At 32.3% G+C, this 17,943-nt stretch overlaps 1 protein-coding gene across 1 annotated transcript; it reads right to left on the reverse strand.

Moving 5' to 3' along the window:
- Positions 1 to 8,214: 8,214 nt before the first annotated feature.
- On the reverse strand, positions 8,215 to 9,364 carry LOC127787504 (uncharacterized). Its single transcript, XM_052315565.1, has 3 exons — positions 9,313 to 9,364; positions 8,869 to 9,088; positions 8,215 to 8,728 (listed from the first exon to the last, which is right to left on the reverse strand). Exons 1-3 carry the CDS (start codon positions 9,362 to 9,364, stop codon positions 8,497 to 8,499), a joined length of 504 nt encoding a protein of 167 aa, XP_052171525.1. The 3' UTR covers positions 8,215 to 8,496.
- Positions 9,365 to 17,943: the final 8,579 nt, after the last annotated feature.

Below are 17,943 nucleotides of genomic sequence, written 5' to 3' on the forward strand. Positions count from 1 at the left end.
TTTGGCTAATTAGCACATCTCACACACCAATACACAAAATAACCATGCTAGTTCTAGTCTAAGGATCAACACACCATTGTAATCTGATGACACGACCATTATCCACCGGGCCATGTAGTTAGTCATCGACATCACATTTGGTTGATTGTTCCCCAATGACCATCCACAGGTCTACTAGCAATATCTCATGTCATATGGCGTGTGACACACCATCCCCCAATTGGTATCTCCATAACGAATGAGGTAGTAACCCCTATACTAGTTCATACTCGATTAATCGAAGTCGCCATCCAAAGAATCTAAGGATTAGGAATAGTCTAAAAAGTTCTGTTACCAGATAATCTTGTTACATAGTCTCAACACTTTGAGAATTTTATTCTCATACAAAAGTGTTAGTGTTATGTGCCCTAATGCTAGATTTAGATGGCATCTAGTTGGCTTGTTTTATGCATTCATTGTATTTTTGTATATATCAATAAAAGACATGATTTTCTTCATTCATATTTTCTCTAATCAATTATATGAATGAGTCATTGGATCTTTTGTGTGAGAATCTTATTCTCAAGGTGTTGAGACTGCGTGATAGGATTTTTTGATAACAGAACTTCTTAAACTATTCATAGTCCTTAGATTCTTTGAATGAGAACTCCAATTAATCGAATATGGACTAGCACAGGGGTTACTACCTCGTTCAGTATGGGGATACTAATGAGACGATGGTGTGTCACGTGCCATATGACAAGAGATGTCACTAGTAAACCTGTGGGTAGTCGTTAGGAAACGATCAACCGAATGTGACACTGATAACAAGCCACATGGCATGGTGAATAATGATCGACTTATTAGGTTGCGATGGTGTGTTAATCCTTAGACTTGAACTAGCACAATTGTTTTGTGTATTGGTGTGTGGGATTTGCTAATGAGCTGAACCATCCAATTGGGAAGTGTGAACATTCATCTACGTGTATATGGAGACAGGTGTTGGGAATAGGATCCGTCACCCTTGTCAGTATTTGATAAGGTGAACGTGCTATGTGATCTACTATTAATATGACGGGACAATCCCTGATTATGATAGATTGAAAGTCAAGAAAGATATTTTCTGAAGTGGCATCTAATCACATTAATGAGGTTTGACATATAGTTACCGAGTTTCTAAGTCTATCACTCCATGGCTCTCGCTTAATCTAAACATTAGGTGATGGAATGATTATAACTATAACGACTCATTATTGAGTTTAAAAATATTTTGTCTTTAATTTATGTGTGAAAAATGTACTACTATTTGAGAAATGTATTGGTAATATTTTATGTGAAAATAAAAAAAATAAATAATAAAAAAGAATGGGAAATCAAAATTTTAAAAGTGAGATTATGTGTATATAAATGTATATATATATATATATATATGATAATGGGTGTAAAGTGGATTAAAAAAAAAAGAGAAAAGAAAAATAAAAAAATGAAGGTAAAATGACAAAATGGGACATGGTTATGTATGTGAGTGTGTGCAAGTGGGAGGGGCAAATTTGGGAGAGCATAAGCGGGGGGTGGGGTGGGAGAGATTCCCCAAATCCCTCCTCACTTTCCTCCTTTGTTCCCTTATCCCCCCATTTCTCTCTATTTTGCTTTCTCCCAATTGATTTTTCCTTTTTCTTCTTCTACTTCTTCTTACTTTCTTTTTCTACTACTTCTTCTTCTTCTCTAGTTGGAGCCCAAGGAGAGTGAAATTTAGTAGGTTGTTTTTCTTCCAAATTTAATCATCAATCAAGGCAAGTTCCATTCTTTTCATGCCCTTCATTTCGAAGTTATTAAATTTTTGGCCAAATTGCGCATGTTGTATGTTTTGGGCTATAATTTGATGTGTTTCTATCCAAATTGATATCTGTTTATTGCATTGTAAACTAAACTTATTGAGCTTTGTTTTGATATATTACTTGGATTATTTGGTCAAATATTGAGCCTGTAAGTGCCCTGTGAAATACCTACTCGAATATAGAATTTCTGTTTATGTGTAATTTATCACTGCTCGAATTTTGACTATAACTTTCTGTGTTTAGATCCAAATTGAGATTCGTTTGTTGCTTTGTAAACTAGACTTTTTAAGATTCATTTTTATATAATACTTGGATTATTTAGCCAAGTATTGAGCTTGTAAGTGTCCTATGAAATACCTACTCAAATTTGAAATTTTTGTTTTTGTGTAATCTATCATTACTTTGATTTTGGCCTATAATTTTCTATGTTTATATCCAAATTGAGATATGTTTGCTGTGTTGTAAACTACACTTCTTAAGTTTCGTTTTGATGTATTACTTGGATTATTTGGCCAAGTATTAAGCCTATAAGTGCCCTGTGAAATACCTACTCGAATCTGAAATTTTTGTTTCCGTGTAATCTTTCATTGCTCTGGTTTTAGCCTATAAATTTATGTCTTTATATCCAAATTGAGATCCATTTGTTACATACTAGACTTCTTAAACTTCATTTTGATATATTACTTGGATTATTTGGCCAAGTATTGAGCCTATAAGTGCCTTGTGAAATACCTATTCGATCTAAAATTTTTGTTTCCATATAATCTATCATTGCTCTGATTTCGGCCTATAACTTTCTATGTTTATATCCAAATTGAGATCCATTTGTTGCATTGGAAACTAAACTTCTTAAACTTCATTTTTTTATATTACTTGGATTATTTGTCCAAGTATTGAGCCTATAAGTGCCCTGTGAAATACCTACTCGAATATGGAATTTATGTTTTCGTGTAAGCTATCATTACTCTGATTTTTGGCCTATAACTTTATGTGTTCACATCCAAATTGAAATTTGTTTGTTTCTCTATAAACTAGACTTCAGTTTCTTCGTTTTGATATATTACAAGAATTATTTGGTTAAGTTTTGAGGTTATAATCGCCCTGTCAATCTTTGTTTAAAATCTGGAACTTACTATTTCCATGTAATCTGACCATACTTTAGTTTTGGGGGTATAACTTTTTGTGGTTATATTCAATTTGAGATCCACTTTTTGTTCCATAAACTAAACATCCTAAGCTTCGTTTCGATATATTACATGCATGATTTTGGTTACGTTTTGAGCTTATAACAACCCTGTAATCTTTGATAAAAATTTGAAAATTTATTGTCCGAGTAATTTGCCTTGCTTCAATTTTTGAGAAATAACTTGTAGTTATTTTTTATTTTGAATCTGATTGTTGTTTCAGAAACTAGAGATCCAAGGTTTCGATTTGAGTATATTATTCATAACATTCGGCTAAGATATGAGCCCGAAATAGGCCTTCGAAGTTACCATTCAAAATCTGGAAATTTTACCTAAGTAATCCTTTTTGTGTTGGCTATTCTTCCTATGATTGAGATGATGTTTAATCTTATTGATTTTCTTAAATACTTGATGTATTTTATTCAAAAGCCTTAATAAGGTTTCAATTCACCTTATATTTCTTAAGAAATTATGCATTTCTTGATTAGAGGGTTTAGTGCTACGCAAGATCTTGGTGCTATCTTGCGTATACTTTTGGTTTCTTCTCAATTGTCAAATAATTACTTATGTTAAACTTTTGTATGGGCCTAGTTATCATTAATAACTAGGGTGTAGTCCATGGGTTAATCTTAATAATGGTTGGACATTTTGAGGGGTAAAAGCATGGTTATGGGAGAAAATTGATAGAATATTTATAATTATTCAGGAATGTACATTTATGCATGAAAATTGATACATCATTTATGCATTGAGGCATGAGCATAGTATTGCTATGAATTGATACATGGTGAAGGGAAATTATTATGCATGAAAATTGTCATATGTGGGCATTGCATAGAGTATTTGGGGGACATGATACCAAGCATGAAATTTTATATGTTTTCAAGTTGATACATGTGCATGATATATATACACATTAGCATACTTATTATTTTTGCGTTGCGGCTATGATCCATAGTTTATGGTTGGAAATGAAATCAATATGGTATCAGAGTAAGTCATGGCGGCGCTTGTGTGTACGGACTAGGGCCAAATCCCAGACTTGGGCTCAGTAAGTGGACTTCTTCACTTAGCGAGGGTATTGCTAGCGAACCATGTCGGTCACGTTTGGGTGGGCTAGGCGTGTATTGCCAAGGAGAGGGGTAAGATTAAGTGGGACTTGGTCTGTAAGAAAAAGATCATTGACAAGATTGTATATATATATATATATATATGTCATGAATGTATATGCATAAGTGTGTGTAATGTTGTAAAGTATGACATAGGTATAATTGCATGACCTGAAATAAATTTGTATGGGTTTATGATGGGGTATAATATGTCATGGATGAGTCAAAATAGTGAGCAAAATATATTATTTCTCTTCTCGTTGCTTCTTTTATGTTAAATGAGTTCTTCGTTATTGTCTCATTGTTTTTTATTTTGTCAGTTTTATGAATCTTATTGCAGCCGCTTATTGGATACTATACACTTGCTAGGCCTTATGGCTCATATTTGTTTCACATCATCCCAAGTAAGGAAAAAGTCATGGATGTGAGCGTAACCAATGGAGATGATTCTTGTGGGTTAGTACGTGTATAGGGCTCTCCCAACCAAAAGATCCATGGGGTGTTTTAAGGGCAATAATAAAGGAAAAGGCTTAAGTTTTTATTTAGATTTTTATTGTCCCTTAAAATTGAGTTGTAATGAATGATGATGCAAATATTTATGTTGGATTCTATTACTTAATGAAAGGATGTGATGTGTTTTATTTGAGTTTATTAGCGCTTATATATATGTATATGTGAAAAAAAAACGTGAAATTTTTTTTTGGTTATTTTAATAGCACACGGTAATCATCAACTGTAATAGGTTCACTTGAAATGGAAATTCACCGCCACCTATACTGTCCTGAACCGCTGCTAGCCGCTATTCAGAAACTCTCGAAACATTATCAAGATTTGAAAAAGTTTCGATAATGGGTCAAGGGGTTGATCAATACTAAAAATGGTTTCGATGTTATCTCATTGCTAGTGGGTAATGAACCTAGAAAATCACACACTATATAGTGTTGCGTTTGGTATCGATATCGTGTATTCAAAATGTCTCTGAAAATGGTTGGTCAAAAGTTGACCCTTGGCTCCTCATGCCAATAGTGCATAGTACGAAATCAATTATTGATTACACAATAGATTAACGACAGATTGCAAATAGTGCATAGTGAAATCAATTATTGATTGTACAGTAACAAAGGGGCTACACAGATGTAAGGTTGAATTCAATTTCGGAGAAGAAGAAAGGAATGAGGGAATTCTTTTAAAAGTAGAGGCAGGCCCTCTGCCTATCCTCTCTCCCAGACACATTGTTCTCTTTTTTTTCTTTCTTTTTCTTCTAAAATATTTTATTTCTAGAAATATTTTACGTGTAATTGATACCCATAAAATTTTGAAACAAAGGCACAGGTGATACGCAAATATTCTGTGTTTAGTACGGAAAGAGGTGACCAGAATGGTAGCTTGCTACATACTAGGTGTGGATAAACTAACTACAAGAATTTAAGCTTCTTATGATAAATTAATTTGTCATAATAACTGTAAAAATTGTCACAACATAATTATAGTGACGAAATTGGTTTGTCATACATTAGTCACAACAAACTTGTCTTAATAAGTATATTGTGACAAAACCAAGTTTTGTCACAATATCATTAATTTTATTGTGACAAAGAGTATTTTGTCACTTAAACTAGCTTATTATGACAAATTATTTTGTTGTAAAATAAAATATTTTTGTCACAATAAGTACTATTTAGTCACAATAAATCTAAATTTTAGATACAAATCATATGTTTTATCGTGACAAAATATAACTAGTGAGAAAAAATATTTTGTCACAATTTAAATAGTGACAATTTATTTAACATTATTCTTAATGTGATAAAATGAATTTTATCACTTATTAGCTAAATTGACAATAAATTTTTGTTACACATTTTATATTGACAAATAATTTTGTCAATCATTTAATATTGTGACAAATATTTTTTTGACAATATAAAAATAGTGAAAAAATATTTTTTTCAAAATTATTTAATAGTGATAAAATATTTTTGTCAATGTTTCAACAATGACAAAAATATTTGTGTCAACAATTCATACAAGTGACAAATTTTTTTTAGTAAGAAAATATTAACAATGATGAAATTATATTTTCACAAAATTGTAGAGTGATAAAAATATTTTGTCAAAATTGAAATATTTTTTAATAATCTAATATTGCCTGATATTTTTAAGAATTGTGTCCCTATAATAAATAGCAACAAAGTAATTTAAGCAAAAAAATAAAAAAGGAAATGTCAGCTCCAATAGGAGCAACATAAGGTATGACAAATATTGAAACTAATAGTACTCAATAATTGATAATCACTTTGCATAAGTTAATGTTGTTGAACAATCTAAACAAAAACAAATATGTTGTTTCTCCTTGTATAAGCTAAAACTAACTCACATAAACTTAATGAGCTAAAAAAGAACTTACAATGAAAGAAAATCATTCTATTTAACAAACGACCAACGAGTTCGACAATAAGTCTCTTAAAGAGGGTCCTACAACAATTATGCTAGAAAGTCCACTTAGAGGCATCGATTGTTCAGCTCTCTTTGTCAATGCATGCCTGCAGTTCAAATAGAAGAAACAATTAGAACAAACAAATCAATGCAAACCAATATATATATGGTGATAGAGAACGAGATTGTTTCTCATTTCTTGCATAATTGACAAGCCATTAGGCAACTCATAGTGAACTTTGCAAATAAAAAAAATTATTAACATTTCACAATTACAAAGCATATGGCAAAGCAGTAAACAGTTTTTGAAATGAAAACCAATATATGGTTATACTTACAATTTTTGCAAGCTAGTAATTGTTCCAAGTGAGAATAGAATTGGACCATGAATATTGTTTCCACTCAAGTTTATGTAAATGTGCAAGTTAAAACACGGGATTGAAGATGTGCCCGGTCAGAGTGACTATCACTTTAACAGGCTCAAATCAATTTTTGTAAGTGGCTTTTCTTGTTCACTACCATTTCATTTACATTAACAATTGATAACTGACCCATTTTTTCCAACCCCAAGCTAACATGGTAAATACAATAGAGCATAATCATGTTACCTTCCTCTCTAGAAGCAATCTTATTATCTAGGTAAGTCAAGGTCTCTCCTGTTAATTACAGTGCATAATCATGTTCTTAGGTTAGAGATGAGGAAGTCTAGTGTTAGGAACTAAAGCTTTAGGAAAAGAACACATCTTCAGTACATTATTTGTAACTGTTTGAAGATTATATTGATATCAAGAATTAGAGAGCAAGATTTAGTGATATTAGCTTAAGAGACTAAGAAATCTAAACTTGAGAGGTTTTGTCTTCTTGGTTGAAAAATCTATATCTTGTATTGCAACTATGTGAAATTAAGTATATCTTAACATTTATAACTTTCAAAAAAATTTATTCAGAAATTCTTATCTTATAGCAGAAATATAAAATACTTCAATTTAATTTATGCATGCCGATCATTCATTAAATATGTTAATGGATTGCAAGAGATCATAGCAATACCAATGATATATACAATAGAGAACATACCTAATAATCAATTTCTTGTTTCCCTTAACTATGTCGTTCCCAGCAACGTTTACAAGGGAAAATTTCAGTTGTTGCCCAATCTTCAATACTTGGTTGCAATTTTCTACTTTTCTGAAATATAGTCAGCATATCCACAAACCACTACTTAATAGTTAAAATATGAGCAAAAAGAAATTTTCATCATGCTAACAAAATTAGCTTCTACCCATAAATAAGAAAATCCAGAATGGTTGATTTAGACTATGACAACCTAATCAATCCACCCAAGAAATGCTGCTAATGACTTTGTCATTATTAACATCATTGCCAAGTCCGATCAATACTTTGCATTAGAGGCTTTGATGCAAGAAATACTTTTAAACTACATTGACATATATATGCAATTATACGGGAACAATGATGAAAAATTAAACAAAAAATTCCAAAGCAGGAAATAATTATATACTCGAAGTATTTCTGCAAAGCCACAGGACCCTGCTCAAACTTGCAACATCAAAGCCAAAGTCCTTAAGTAGTTCTCCAGTCAGATATGAATATACATTTATTCTCCCATAAGTTTTCACACATATGCATATTCGTACAAAAAAATAATTGAATTATTAAAAAGAATTCATTCAATATAAATATAATTTCACCAATTGAAAACCATAAAAAAATAATTCATTCAATAGATAAAAAAAATTCCAATTGAATTATTAAAAAGAGAATTATCACCATCAAAAATAGGATTATTAATCCTCTGTGAGATTGCTTTCGATATACAATCATCATCTCCATCGCTTCCCAATTGTCCGTTATCATCTCATCCTTTTCTCGACTTGCAACCATAGGATTCCTTTCCCCTTGCATTAGATCTTCTTCTCTATCGCGATTTCACACACTGTCATGATTTGAATCAATGTTCGCGTCATCGGCATGGACCCTCGACTGCACACCGTGACCCTGTATATGAACTGCCACCAGATTCCTTGATCTGGATCGCCCTGGGCACTTGGAAACGCTTCCCATATTCTGGTCGAGAGTCGACCGGCCACGAGAACACGATCTTGCCGGCGAGGACCCAGAAACCAAGAGAATACCTGTTACAAGGTTTGCATGCTCACAGCTACAATTTAAGTAAAAATCCAATAACAGTAAAAATCCAAATACAATCAGTAAAATCCAATAACAGAATTACATTTAAATTCAATTATTCTAATTGGAACAACCCCTTAGTAGATCTAGGTTTTAATTTTTAGAACATACCTCTCGGTGATTCGCCTTCTCAAGCGGTGGTCGATCGAGCTACGATGGGATTTGAGGGAGAACCAAATCAACTCATCAATTTCGATCGATTCTATTGTCGATTTGGGGAAGGATTTTTGAATCTGCTTTGACAGATGAAAGGGCTTTGAGAGAAGAAGGATTTTGGGAAGGAAGGGCTTGGGATTTTGGGGGTTTGGGGTCAAAACAGGCGGGGCATCTCCTGTTTTTTGGCTTTTTTTATTTTATTAATTAATAACAAAGTTAATATTATTATTACAAAAATTTAATATCACTAATTGTAATAATTAATATATTATTAGTTATAATAATTTTAAATAAATAATATTAATTCTTTAAAAAAAAATTATTTTCTTTTTTCTTCTCCACCTTCCTTTCTCAGCTCTCTCTCTCACTCTTGACTCCCAAAACTCATCCATCTCTCACTCTTCGACTCCACCTTCTTCTCTCGATAGCCACTCAAATCCACACCTGCCATCGCTGGTGGTGTTGCCCAGACTAATTAGTCAAAAACTAATTATTATTTTATTATTTTATTTTTCTAGTATTTCTTTTATAATTTATTAATATGTTTGTTAGGATATCTAATTAATATTGGGGCTAAATATTTTTGACAAAATATTATAATAAAATATTTCTGTCACTACATGTCTTATTTTTTTATTATGGCAAAATATTTTGAATTTTTTTTGTCACCAAATTATTATTTTTTATGCCTAATATGATGTATTTTTATGAAAAAATAAATTTAATAAAATTATTTTTGTCATTGAAATTATTTTTGTCACAAAAAATTGAATTTCTTGTGATGTATATGATAGAAGTGAACTGATATGACACACACCAAGAGGGGGGTGAATTGGTATAATTAAAAAAATATATATTCTTTTGAGAAGCAAAGATACTTTCAAATGGTGAAGAGTAAATATGGAATCTTATCAATGAACAATCAAAGTCAGTAGAAACAGAAATGCAAAGGTAAGTAAGAAAAGTATGGAAAGCAGTGAAGACACGAATTTATAATAGTTTAGCATTCCAAGCTTAGTCCACTACCTTAGCTATCAACTAAGAATTTTAAAACCAATCTTTACTCTCAAACCCCCTACTCAATACGAGCAGGTCCTGTAGTCCTTGACTAGGGAGCTTACAACCTCCTAACTTAATGGGCCCTCTAACTACTGCTAGGAAAAATACAGAGAATGAAATAGAGATTCTAAGAGTACAACTCTTAGTTACAAGCTCTCTCTTTAAATGAAAGATCGAGGCTTAAAAGTAATAGAACAATAAGATATCAAAGCCTCTTAAATGAAAATACAGAGAGAAAAGTTAAAAGCTCGATGTAACAGTGAAGGCACGATCGCTCAAGATATTCAATGTGTTTTCAGCAGCCTTCAATGCGTCTTCAACCACCTATTTATAGTTGATGGTGGGCAAGTTCAAAATTTGGACCGTTGTGGGTGGTTGGGCGAGCATTTAATGAGCCAAAAACTAGCCATTATAAGTTTCTGTGAAACACATAGTCGACAGAGAAAATAGGTTATTCGACTATTTTATCAAATAAAGCTAAGCATAGTCGACAGACAGAAAGTGATAGTCGACTATCTTTTAATACAAAAATTCCATAGTCGACAGATACAAGTGTATAGTCGACAGATGTGAAAATGTGAAGAAAATTTTGAATTTACAGAACAAAAATAGTCGACAGATGAAAAGCCATAGTCGACTATCCTTACTTAATAGTCGACAGATTAAGAAATAGTCGACAGATGCCTCACATAGTCGACAGATCAAACCAGCATAGTCGACTATCCTTATATATAGTCGACTATCCTGAACAGCATAGTCGACTATTCTAAGGCATAGTCAACAGAATGAAACACATAGTCGACTACCCTTTTGAAAACATAGAAAACTTAAACACATCCTCATTTTGATCTTTTTGAAAGCAAGTTGAGATTATCAAAAGTATATTTTTAACATAAATATCACTCAACCAAACTCAATATTTCTTCTATAGGATTTCATATCTTGCTTCAAAATTCATGTATTACAAATTTGTTTTCTCATTCACAATTCACATATTAAAAGCTATTTTCTCATTTATATAATCCAAGCCTTGCTTCATATTATAAAAGTTATTTTCTCATTTATGTAATCCATATTGTAGAGATTGATTTTCATATAGTCATTATCAAAACCATTTTATTACTAAGAGTAAAATATCAATCTCCCACTTTTTGATGATGACAAAACAATTATGAACAATTATGAAAATCAATTCATCATTTTATCTCCCCCTTTTTGTCAATATCAAAGAATACTCCCCCTTTTTGAAACACACTGAGGTTCCCCCTTAAACCAAGTTGCACATAGAAATTCAACTGAACCATTCAGCCAGATTGAAACATACATAAGAAAAATGTCAATATTAAAACATTCATTCATAAAGTGATGCTTGAGTTCAACAAACCATAGAACAAAAACAACTAGTAAAGCTGCTAAAATAAGCATACATAAGGCAAAAGTAAAGTGGAATGTATGATGAGGGCATCATCTAAACATCTGGAGAGATGGATGAAGGAGAAGACTAAGCTGATGAAAAAGAGGCAACTGATGGAATGGATGGAGATGCAGCAGGTGGAGGAAATTGAGAAGATAGCATCTGAATAAGGTGCCCCAACTGAGAAGATAGGTCTTCTTGCTGCTGATGGAGACTTTGTAAATCTAACCTCACTTCTTCTCTAAATTCTTGCAAACTGGTTTCAACTCTTGATATGTCTAGTTTCAAATCTACCATACCTTGAACTACTAGGTCTTCATGAGATGAAGATGGTCCTTCTGATCTTCTCTTCTTTCTAGGAGTTTCAGGTTTGTCAGCTTTAACCCATTCACCATCTTTATTTGCATAGCCAATTCTAATGGGTGTCTTGTCATTTATGTGTTGAGAGAGATTGAGATATACTTTTCTAGCACTGTCCATGTTCCCAACCAGACTATCCAGTAAAACACTGACTGCCATACCATAGGGAAGTGACCTAGTTTTGGTGGAAAATGAGTCTATCATCAGATTTATCATTAGTAAACACAAATTTGGCCTTCTCTTAGCCTTAATGCATTGGAGTAGCCATAAGTCAAGTCTTGTAACAAGAGAGAAGCTTCCATTTCTAGAGTAGATCATCTGATAACAAATAAGATGAAGAATCCTAGTGTTTAAGTCCATACTTGAAGTGTCAGTGATTTTAGTTGTAATAGAGTCATCTCCTATGACTTCTTTACTGGCCTGCACAAAATCTTGAGTCCAAGATGCATACTCCTCTCATTCTAAAAGAATTTTAAACTAATCATGGATTAATGTCAAGGTGATTTCCATATGAGAGTCCCCAATGTTGGTCTTAAACTTCTTATCCGACTTTCTTTTGTGATAGGTATTGTCAGCATTGGAATAAAAAGCCCTAACCGCATCTTCATATATGCATCTATGAATTGTTAGAAAATCCCACCAACCAAAGTCTTTAAACGTTTGAATGTATGGAAAACTAATGGTGTCTAGAAATGATAAATCCAAATATCGACCGACAAGGACTTCTCGGGACTCAAAATGAATGGAGTACCTTTCTTGTGATTTTCAAAACCAGGGGGTTGTTCTACATAGACTTCTTTATTAATATATCCATTTAAGAAAGCACTCTTAACATCCATTTGATATAGCTTGAAGTTTTTGTAACAAGCAAATGCTAACAACATTCTTATGGCTTCTAATCTAGCAACAGGGGCATAGGTTTCATCATAGTCAATACCTTCTTCTTGGCTATAACCTTAAGCCACTAGCCTTGCTTTGTTTCTTGGTACAACTTCATTTTCATCCATCTTATTTCTAAATAGCCATTTTGTGCCTATAATAGGATAATCTTTTGGTCTTGGCACTAATTTCCAAACTCCATTTCTTTCAAATTGATTTAATTCTTCTTACATGGCTATAATCCAATTTTCATCTTCAAGAGCTTCTTTGATATTTTTGGGTTCAACTTGAGATAGGAAGGTAGCATATTGGCATTCATTTGTAATGGAAGATCTAGTTCTAATGCCTTTGGATGGATCTCCTATGATTTCATTCTTTTTGACATATTTCCTTTCTCTTGGAAATGTCGGTTCTTTTTCTACTTGCTGCTCTTGTTCTTCTTCAAATGGATCATTTTCTTGAGAATTAGATTCATTTTGTCTTATTGAAAGCCTTTCCAAATTTTGAGTTACATCATTTTCACCATCTTCTCTAGGTTTTGGAACCTTAATGCTTATGTCATCAACTATTACTTGAATTGTTTTCTCTACTACTAAGGTTCTTTTGTTGAATACCCTATAACCTTTACTTTGAGATGAATATCCTAAAAATATACCTTCATCACTTTTAGCATCAAACTTACCTAGTGATTCTTTTCCATTATTGAGAATATAGCAAGTACTACCAAAAACATGGAAATGACTTATATTAGGCTTTCTTCCTTTAAATAACTCATATGGAGTCTTTTTCAATAATGGTCTCATTGAAACTCTATTAAGAATATGGTAGGCAGTATGCACAGCTTCTGCCCAAAAGTATTTAGGAAGATTTTTATCACAAAGCATTGTTCTAGCCATTTCTTGTAAGGATATATTCTTTCTTTCTACTACACCATTTTGTTGGGGAGTCCTAGCACAAGAAAAGTTATGATCTATTCCATTTTCTTCACAAAATAGTTTGAAAGATTCATTTTCAAATTCTCCTCCATGATCACTTCTTATTTTTGAAATACAAAAGCCTTTTTCTCTTTGAATTCTTTTACTAAATATTTCAAATGACTTAAAGGTTTCATTTTTGGATGCAAGAAAGATAACCCATGTGAATCTAGAATAATCATCTACTATTACCAAAACATATTGTTTACCTCCTAAGCTTAGAGTTCTCATTGGACCAAACAAGTCTAAGTGAAGTAGTGTTAGAGGTCTAGATGTTGATACTTCATTTATTGGTTTGAATGAAATACTGATTTGCTTGCCTTTCATGCAAGTGCCACAAATGTGGTCTCTTTCAAATTTAAGCTTAGGCAATCCAATAACAAGATCATGTTTTACTAACTTGTTTATTAGGTTCATACTAGCATGCCCTAACCTACTATGCCACAGCCAGGAATTTTGAGAAGAATTTGCAACTAAACAGTTCTTCATTTTTGGTGATTCTAGAAATGTGAGATAGATGTTTCCTATTCTATTTCCTTTTAATTTTATTTCTTTTGTCTTGGAGCATACAACTTTACAAGAATTAGCATCAAAACAAACTTCATAACTTAAATCACACAGTTGACTAATACTAATCAGATTATGTTTAAGACCATCAATAAGAAATACATTTTCTAATGTAATGTTTTCAAAAGAAATAGAGCCCATACCTATGATCTTACCTTGAGAGTTGTCACCATAGAAAACCTTACCTCCTTCCTTGAAAACGATGTTGCTGAGAAGATCTTGATCTCCTATCATGTGCCTAGAGCACCCACTGTCAAGGAACCACTTGCTCCTTGAATCATTTGAAACCAATGCAGCCTACATAAGAAATCATTCACGTTGTTCCCTTTGGTACCCATATCATCTTGGGTCCATTCTTGTTAGAAGACACTATTTTTTTAGGAACCCAAATTTGTTTGAATTTTTGAGAAAAATTTCGTATGAAACATTTGTTAATTGAGTGACCATCTTTTCCACAGTAATGACAGGTAATACCTCTTTTTGAAAACTTTGGTTTGAGAGATGATTTTCTTTGAAAAAAATTTGGTTTGATGCTTTAACAAACACTGTTTTACTGGAGCTTGCTTGGAATGGATCAAATCCAATTCCTTGTTTATTTCCAAAGTTTCTTTGAGCTCCAGGTATCATTTCTAGTTTATTTTTACCTTCAACTAATTTTTCTAAAGATTGCTTCATGTCTTTGTTTTCTTTCAATAGATTTTCTTTTTCTGTACTTAGACTGTCTCTTTCATTTTCCAACATTCCTATTTTGTTTTTCAGATCATTTACCTCATTTTCTAAAGAATTTAATTCTCTTTTTAAAACACTGTTTTTCTCATTCATATGCTCACATTCACCTAGCAAATCATTGAATGCATCATGAAGTTCTTCAAATGTAAATTCAGAAATTGAATTAAGGTGCTGAGAGTTTACCTCGTCTTCAAAATTGGCCATAAAACAAATGTTGGCAATTTCTTCATCTTGTGATTCATCACTTGATGAGAGCTCTTCTTCACCCCATGCAGCTAGAGCCTTCTTCTTCATTTTTCTTTCCTTGCGATCCATCTTTTTCAGTTGAGGGCATTCACTTCTAATGTGACCTAGCTTCTTACATTCAAAGCATCGAATCTCATTAGTTGGATTAGACTCTTTTTGATCTTTTTCTTTCCGAAATGTTCTCCTTTGATTAAACCTACCTTTCTTCATAAATTTCCTAAATTTCCTAGCTAATAGTGCAAAATCATCATCTTCACTTTGAGAGTTTTTATCTTCATCCTCAATTTTAAATGCTACATTTTTGTTTCTCTTAGAATCATCAACATTATTTCTTTTCATCATTATTTCATGTGTCATTAAAGAACCTAGCAAGTTGTCAAATGGAAGTGTATCTAAGTCTTTAGCTTCTGTTATGGCAGTGACTTTAGATTCCCACGATCTAGGTAAACTTCTTAAAATTTTTCTAACTCTTTCTCCATTTGTAAATGTCCTACCTAAGGCCTCTAAAGTAGTAACAATGTCATTGAATCTAGTGTACATATCTTTTTATGGATTCGTCATCTTTCATAGAAAATAATTCATAATCATGGACAAGAAGATTGATTTTCGTTTCTTTTACCTGATTTGTTCCTTCATGTGTTACCTTTAATTTGTCCCAAATTTCCTTAGCTGTTTTGCACGTTGACACTCTGTTGAATTCCTCTGAGCTTAGTGCACAGATAAGAGTATTCATGGCTTTAGCATTTATCTCCATATCTCTTTTTTCTTCTGGTGACCAGGTCTCAATTTTCTCCATATCAGCTAACTTAATGTCCTTATAAACAGCTTGCATTAAGCTTGAGTCCTGCATCAAATAAATCTGCATTCTTGTCTTCCAGTAATTATAGTTAGTTCCATGAAAGAATGGGGGACGAGTGGTGCTTAGACCCTCGGATTGGGATGATGATGCAAAATGAGCCATATGATAAGATCTTTTTCCCTAGGTTGTTAGACCGATAGAAACAAGGGAACTTGTGATACCAATTGATAGAATTGAACTGATATGACACACACCAAGAGGAGGGGTGAATTGGTATAATTAAAAAAAAAATTCTTTTGAGAAGCAAAGATACTTTCAAATGGTGAAGAGTAAATATGGAATCTTATCAATGAACAATCAAAGTCAATAGAAACAGAAATGCAAAGGTAAGTAAGAAAAGTATGGAAAGCAGTGAAGACACGAATTTATAGTGGTTCAGCTTTCCAAGCTTAGTCCACTACCTTAGCTATCAACTAAGGATTTTAAAACCAATCTTTACTCTCAAACCCCCTACTCAATACGAGCAGGTCCTCTAGTCCTTGACTAAGGAGCTTACAACCTCCCAACTTAATGGGCCCTCTAGCTATCGCTAGGAAAAATATAGAGAATGAAATAGAGATTCTAAGAGTACAACTCTTAGTTACAAGCTCTCTCTTTAAATGAAAGATTGAGACTTAAAAGTAATAGAACAGTAAGATATCAAAGCCTCTTAAATGAAAATACAGAGAGAAAAGTTAAAAGCTCGATGTAACAGTGAAGGCACGATCGTTCAAGATATTCAATGTGTTTTCAGCAGCCTTCAATGCGTCTTCAACCACCTATTTATAGTTGATGGTGGGTAAGTTCAAAATTTGGACCATTGTGGGTGGTTGGGCGAGCATTTAATGAGCCAAAAACTAGCCATTATAAGTTTCTGTGAAACACATAGTCGACAGAGAAAATAGGTTATTCGACTATTTTATCAAATAAAACTAAGCATAGTCGACAGACAGAAAGTGATAGTCGACTATCTTTTAATACAAAAATCTCATAGTCGACAGATACAAGTGTATAGTCGACAGATGTGAAAATGTGAAGAAAATTTTGAATTTACAGAACAAAAATAGTCGACAGATGAAAAGCCATAGTCGACTATCCTTACTTGATAGTCGACAGATTAAGAAATGGTCGACAGATGCCTCACATAGTCGACAGATCAAACCAGCATAGTCGACTATCCTTATATATAGTCGACTATCCTTAACAACATAGTCGACTATTCTAAGACATAGTCAACAGAATGAAACACATAGTCGACTACCCTTTTGAAAACATAGAAAACTTAAACACATCCTCATTTTGATCTTTTTGAAAGCAAGTTGAGATTATCAAAAGTATATGTTTAACATAAATATCACTCAACCAAACTCAATATTTCTTCTATAGGATTTCATATTTTGCTTCAAAATTCATGTATTACAAATTTGTTTTCTCATTCACAATTCACATATTAAAAGCTATTTTCTCATTTATATAATCCAAGCCCTGCTTCATATTATAAAAGTTATTTTCTCATTTATGTAATCCATATTGTAGAGATTGATTTTCATATAGTCATTATCAAAACCATTTTATTACTAAAAGTAAAATATCAGTATATATTTTTGTCATATTTGTTTTTATAATATTATGTTGTGACAAATTATTTTTGTTATAAAAATTATTATTTTATTGTGACTAAAAAAATTTGTAATTACATCTTATGTAATTAAATATTATATAAAAAATTTTGTGACAAAATTATTTTGTCATATTATGTAAGTTGAATTGGCGCCAAAAGTTTGGCGCCAACTTGATGTGACAAAATTTTGTGACAAAAATTATTTTGTCATTACAAATTATCTACATCACTATATTATGACAAAATATTTTGTCAAAATATTATTTGTCACAACTTTACTCACTTTTTGAATTTGACATGAGAAAACTCTATTTTGTCACAATTTTGTCACAAAAAAGATACT

The sequence above is a fragment of the Diospyros lotus genome, chromosome 12 (assembly GCF_014633365.1).
Source record: "Diospyros lotus cultivar Yz01 chromosome 12, ASM1463336v1, whole genome shotgun sequence".
NCBI classification, from domain to species: Eukaryota; Viridiplantae; Streptophyta; class Magnoliopsida; order Ericales; family Ebenaceae; genus Diospyros; species Diospyros lotus.

Bases quoted from the DNA above. Each gene is read 5' to 3' on its own strand.
- LOC127787504 (XM_052315565.1), bottom strand. From the start codon at position 9,364: ATGGCAGGTGTGGATTTGAGTGGCTATCGAGAGAAGAAGGTGGAGTCG. The intron at 9,089-9,312 runs GTGAGAGATGGA...GCCAAAAAACAG, and splicing joins GAAGAAGGTGGAGTCGAAGA to GAGATGCCCCGCCTGTTTTG. The intron at 8,729-8,868 runs GTATGTTCTAAA...CTTAAATTGTAG, and splicing joins AGAAGGCGAATCACCGAGAG to CTGTGAGCATGCAAACCTTG.